General features: G+C 39.4%; 1 protein-coding gene across 6 annotated transcripts in view; it reads right to left on the bottom strand.

Annotated features, from left to right (window-relative positions):
- Positions 1 to 930: 930 nt before the first annotated feature.
- Positions 931 to 6,000, bottom strand: part of AIG1 (androgen induced 1) — a 125,928-nt gene continuing 120,858 nt past the window's right edge. For all 6 annotated transcript variants that reach the window (XM_052784565.1, XM_052784562.1, XM_052784563.1 and 3 more), the window contains 2 exons: positions 4,795 to 4,958; positions 931 to 1,617 (listed from right to left, as the gene is read on the bottom strand). In XM_052784565.1, coding sequence (XP_052640525.1) covers positions 1,580 to 1,617; positions 4,795 to 4,958 — 202 coding nt within the window. In that variant the 3' untranslated portion in view covers positions 931 to 1,579. The remainder of the gene's footprint in view (positions 1,618 to 4,794; positions 4,959 to 6,000) is intronic.

Genomic DNA, 6,000 nt, shown 5'->3' with positions numbered 1-6,000 from the left:
CTACAGCTAATTTGCTTCCAAGTTCTGCTGGTTTTGTGTGTCCTGTCCTCTCCTTCTGTGGGACCATCAGAGGAGCTCCTTCTTCTTTATTTGGCCACTTATTTCCATGAACTTTCTAGTAACTTGCCTAGCTTTGAAATCTTTGCAACTCTGATCAACAAGTTAAAAATTATTGAGAAGGCAGACAAACAGTCACAAAGACAGTATCATCACAGAAGCCTTATTTTTGAAGGAAACCAACCAAAAAGCACATTGTTGAACTTGCGCACTGTCTCCTATAACGGTGTGTACATAAATACAAGTACATTTAAAAAAATACTGTGGAGACATGTCATGAGTTGCATGAGATCAGTTTCCCCCAGAACTGTTCCAGAGCAGAAACATGGTTAAGTCATATTAAAACTGCAGAAATCCCTTTAATAAAAATCACACATTAACATTACACATGAATAAATGTGATGTGAATACCAAGACATTTGGATCTTAAAGTTACTTTTTTATAAATAATTTCTTGCTGAAAATTATTCCATTCACTTCATTTTAATTCTAGACAAATTTTCTGACTATTAGAGTTCCTTCTTGATTGTCTGATAATTAAACAGAATCCTGTCAAGTTTAAATGATCGCTAGTATTTTGGTACTGAATTCCTAACACAAACAGGCATATGTTTAACTTTAAACATTTGCTTACATGCCTTCCTGAAGTTAAGGCTTAAATGCTCTCTCTGGTACAACACTAACGGCTCAGCCCATCTATTGAGAACTTACAACTTGAAAATGCAGGATCAGCTCTTGTACTAGGAAAATAAGAAGAAAAATCCTCATGTAGAAATAATATCATCTACAGTTGACACTGGAAAACCTGAAAATATATAATTCAGTGCTATCAATCCATCTAGAATTTCAAGAATCAGCATGAAGAAACAGAAAAGCAGGGATAATTTGATCTTTATTTAGGCCTATCTATTTAAGAAAAGTTGCATCATATTCAGATAGTCTAACACCGCAAGTAAGATTTTACTAGACTGATAAAATCATTAACATCACCAATTTAAGGCAGCTGTTACATAGTGTTACATTAATATTTCAGTCAGATTGAAGTCGTCTTTGGATACATTCATGCATTAACTTCTACTGTATTTTTACACTGTACTTTGAAATATATAGGATTGTTTTGTTTCCCCATATTAGTGACCTATCTGGTTAAGCTTTTCTCAAACAATACAGAGAATGGACTCACTGTTCTTCTTGGTGGAAGTGAAAAGACTTAATGACTTAATGATTTAATGACTTATTTGATGCAAGAAATGCACATGGAGAATGCCGTGGAGATAAATATACATCTCATATGTGTATGTCACATGCAAGCATTGAGAAATAGGAACGGAGGTTGAAACATTGTTATTATTCTTAGCTAAAATCATCTTCCTTCCATACAAAACCCCAAAATATCCTTGCACTGAGCAGAGGGCCCATTAAACTTCCTCTTTTCCAAAAGATTCCTCTCCATGCCAGCCTCTGTCGGGGATGAGAAATCTTCCATGGAGCCATAAACAATCCTCCATGGTGCCTCTATCGTTCAGTCCAATTTTGGCTTTTCTTTTCCTTCTTCAATACCTGAAAACATATGGAGAACAGCTTTTAAAAATCTCTCAATGAATAAAAATGAAGAGTTTACTTAGAGAGGTTCTTCTAATGCATTAATCTTTCTTTTCCCTTTATTGCTGTTGTTTCTCCCCTACTTGCTCACATGCTCTTGCATGTGTTACCTCACCTGCGAACGAAAAGAGCATCTGCACACCTGATGGCAGTGGTTGTCCAGTAATGAACTGCACAATCCTCCCTCCCTCCAGACCATTTTCAAATCAGCCTAACCCCCTGCCGCATGCTCAGCCTTTGACGGCTGCAGGGGTCTGGGAACAGTTAGTTCCTTCACCTCCTCTGCTTACCTACAAGCAAATTAAAGTAGATGTTATTATAGTTGAAGCTAAGCAGTTGACTTTATTTGAAAGCAAGTTTTTAAAATTGTGGTTCAGAATTCAATAACTTTAACCCCCCTTCCATTTCAACACTGGATTTTTAAATATTTCCAAGCACATCTCCCTTTTTTGAGAGTACAGGAATGAAGAATCAATTATTGTTGACAGGGTGCCTCTCTCTTCTTGTAACAGCCATGTCTTTCAGTAATATCAGGAGGGCTGAGTTGAGTGTAGGGCTCCTTAAAGAACTTATCCTTGCTGCAGGAATTGTCTCTTTTCTATGCTAGGCAAAGTCTGGGCTGGGCAGCAGATTGTTTTTTCTGGCAATGAAAATGTTCAGCTATTTCATATGCCTGTTCCTGGACAATGAATTACTATTGGTATCTGACAAAAGTATTGTTCTTCTGACTAAGCCCTCTCTGCCAGACATCTCAAATACAAATATTTCTTTTGGAGGTTTTCAGGCCTGCTGCATGCTGGAAAAGGCATGAGAAGCTGAAAGCAAAAGAGAAGCAATGTTTGACTGAGAATGCTGAGGAAAATCCAGTCACAAGTAAGATCACCTGCTAATGCAATACACGCACAGATGGTAGGTACACTGAAAGTCACTTTAAAAACATAGTTAATTCATTCCAATATGGGAAACAATAAGACCCATGTGCAATTAGAAAGCACAACGGCAGAGCTGCTTCGCTGAAAGAAGCAACACAGAAACAAACGTGTCTGCGCACTGCCAGCAGCCTAAGTACAATGGCCCTGGGTGTTGCTGGCAAACCAATTTAATGGAAGAGCCACAGTTGAAGGTTTAACAAACAAAACAAGAGGCTGGGTCCAAAAGATTACAGTGGGTTTACAAGGCTGCTCCAGAGCCAATATCTCGAGTCTTCTGCTTTCTGCTGGAAGGAACTTTTCCAATAAATGAGCTGTTTTATTTGCCTTTTTAAGAGCACCTCTCTCCTTTCTTCTGAAGCACTCTACTGCAGATGCATCAAATAGTTTGGCAGCAATGCAGATACCCTCAAAACTGTGGACAGACACTGGCTTGTACAAAGGGCAAATTTTTCCTTGCCTACCATGTTTGTGGTTTAACTTGGACAAACTAACTGCAAATCATTTTGTCAGTAGTGAGGTTTTATTTAATGCATCTCCAGAGGAAAAGGAAAACACTCCAAACCCAAAACAACCCCCTCTCACCCCAGAAATCTTCTCATGGCAGACTGCTTTGATTTGCAAGCTTACTGCTCAAAAGCCCCTTTTAAATGTACAGTTTTCAAATAATATCTTCCCAAGTCTTGCATGGTGACAGACTGGCATTATTTTACATCTCTGCTGTTTGTGGTGTGATTGATTGCCATACGCTTCAGGTTAGGTGTACGCAAAGTGTTTCAAGCACAGCAGAACAGCAGGTGACTCATGGCATTTTCTGGTTTGCAAGTGCTCGAGCCACAAAGGACTTTGGATCAACATTCCTTAACCAAATCAAGGAAATGTTGGAGAGGATAATAAGGCCATCGCGAAACTTGGAAGAGGGTGGAAGAATGACCTGATGGATGTTAGCTCCTCTAGGGTGGAGGTCCACAAGAACCAGGGATTTTCTTATGCATACTGTGGAATAGTGAGGGAGATTTTCCACCATTTACTTATTCATGGACTTGGTAAGAACATGCGATTCTTCACCACATTATTATTCTTCATACAGGACTTAGGTCAAGTGAAATTATTACTTGTGGCTGCCTTTTTTAGAAACTTCTTTCCGGAATTAACTTAAGTGAGTTAAATAGATCTGAATGTGACATCAAACAGAGGACTGAAAACCAGACTTGAACACTGACCAATGATTGCTGGTTCTAGAGCAAAACCAAAAAGACACTTTATAGCTGGGTGCTAATATGAGCAAATGGCAAGTAAAACTGCTTTGAGCTTCTGGCATTAGGTTCTACCTTGTACTGGAGGACTTGTTAAAAGAGATTTGTGTGTGCAATAAACTACCATGTGAATTTATGGTGTATTAACCAGTGCACACTTAGTTTCCCAAAAGGGGATACAGGCTGTTTGTGTGGTCCCAACGTGTTATGGGCCCAACAAATATATTGACAGAATTCCCACGGAGCATGGATTTCACTCCAGCTGTGATTTGCCACTGCAGCGATTATGAGTGTTGTTTGCTTATTTCAGGCAATTTGAATAATGAAAAACATCTTTCATAGAGTAAAGGAACCTACTTTTAATCTTGTGTTTGTCTTATTTTCCCTTTTCCTCTACTCAGCAATGGGTGGCCTAGGCAGGATAGATGATGTAGAGTCTGCACAGTTATGTTTACCCTGCACTAAGGTGATCTTTCATTCCTATTATTTTACTGACATGACCATATTCATTTTTCTTGAGTAAATTTATAAGCAGAAAACATCTTATACCTAAAAATACTAAAAGAATATATTTTTATTTCTAAGTCTAAGCTTACCATTAATAGCATTCCCACAGAATGATACTTTATTCTAGCTGCATTTAATGGGTTCATCGGCTAATAAGTGGGTTGTAAACCAAGTGGGTTGTAAACCTCTCAGGTAATTGCCAACAGCTCTTAAATTAGTATTGGAAGTTATAAAAAAGAATACATATTCATAGCTCATCATGCTCTCCAGCAGCCATTCCGTTCATCTGGCTGCTTTTAACTGCAAGCAAGCAAGATGTTTCAGTGAAACTTCTGTCATTCTCCTCTGTTTTAGCCAGCTTAAAAAGTTCTTGACTTTCAAGGGAGCATACTCAAGTCCCAGTGGTGTATTTCATGAGTTAATATTCTGAAAATAATACTCACATTTTTGGGTATCCCAGATGTAGTTGTTCAGGACCTCTCCCACCAAGTAGAATATGTTAATTATTACAGTGACAGCTGCAAAAAAGATTATTTTGACACCTGGGCTGAGGTGCTCAAGAAGTGGGTACACCCACACTCCTGTAACATGGTGAATCCAGCACACCCTGAAACAAAACAAAAATAACAAGTACTGACTCCCACAGCCCTGTTTTTCAAAAGTAGCTTGGGCTATAGGCTTAGCTACTGTAACCTAAAAAGGAATTATTTGAAAGGACTGCAAGTTGCAACTGAACTGGAGCACCTGGATGACATCCACCCAGAACAAACATCACAAATGATGAAACTACGACTGATTCCCCACATTCTTATTGCTTTGTTTTAAATTTAAGATGAGCAGTTGGCCAGTTTTCATGTTCTGATGTAGGCAGGTATTTCTTTGCTGCATTTGTATTTATGAGGAATACACAGCTGTGTTTCATAGGGCGGTGTGGAAACCGCAGCAGCCTCTGTTCCAAGCCGGTTCTTTATCCAAAGAGCATTCAGGGTTCTCCAGGTCTGTACACAGCCCCACTCTCTGCCTTCTGCAGCATCCTTCTTTCATTTTGTACACATTTGTGTGTTTCTGCTGCTTCTCCTCGCTACACCTGGCAAGTGCGTCAGTTTTGGGGTTTGCCAGAAACATATGGTTCAGCTTCTCTTTGGGAGAATAATTTCTTCAGCACCTGTGTTTTAGGTTGCTCCTCCTTTTCTTTCAGTTACCTGGTATCATTTGGGATCTAATAATTTTTCTCTAGGTAGGACAAACATTTAAAAAAAAAAAAAAGAAACCACCTCATCAGTGAAATTCTGCCCAGCTCCACACTCAATATAGAGTAAAGGAAAAGGAATGATGGTGGTTTGCTGGTGACACAGAGATCTTTAGCATTCAGCTACAGTGGAGGTTGTTGGTACACTAACCCAAGAGACAGAGTGTCAGCTTTACTGCAGTGCAGCCTGAAGAAGCACTCTGGTATGTGCTTTTGCTGTATGTGACTGCAGTGGACACCTGTACGCTCTGAAGGGATAGCTTTTGTCTTGAGATCTGATGTGGTGAGTGGTGAAGTCAGAGGGAGCAGAGCAAGTCCATACATTCCAGTAGGTGGAACCTAAGAAAGGGAAATAATGCCAAACAACTGAGCAAACATCACGGAGGCTAACAGGGAAAAG

This window comes from Harpia harpyja, chromosome 4 (genome assembly GCF_026419915.1).
Source record: "Harpia harpyja isolate bHarHar1 chromosome 4, bHarHar1 primary haplotype, whole genome shotgun sequence".
Lineage (NCBI taxonomy): Eukaryota > Metazoa > Chordata > Aves > Accipitriformes > Accipitridae > Harpia > Harpia harpyja.
This window is presented reverse-complemented; position numbering and strand designations above follow the sequence as displayed.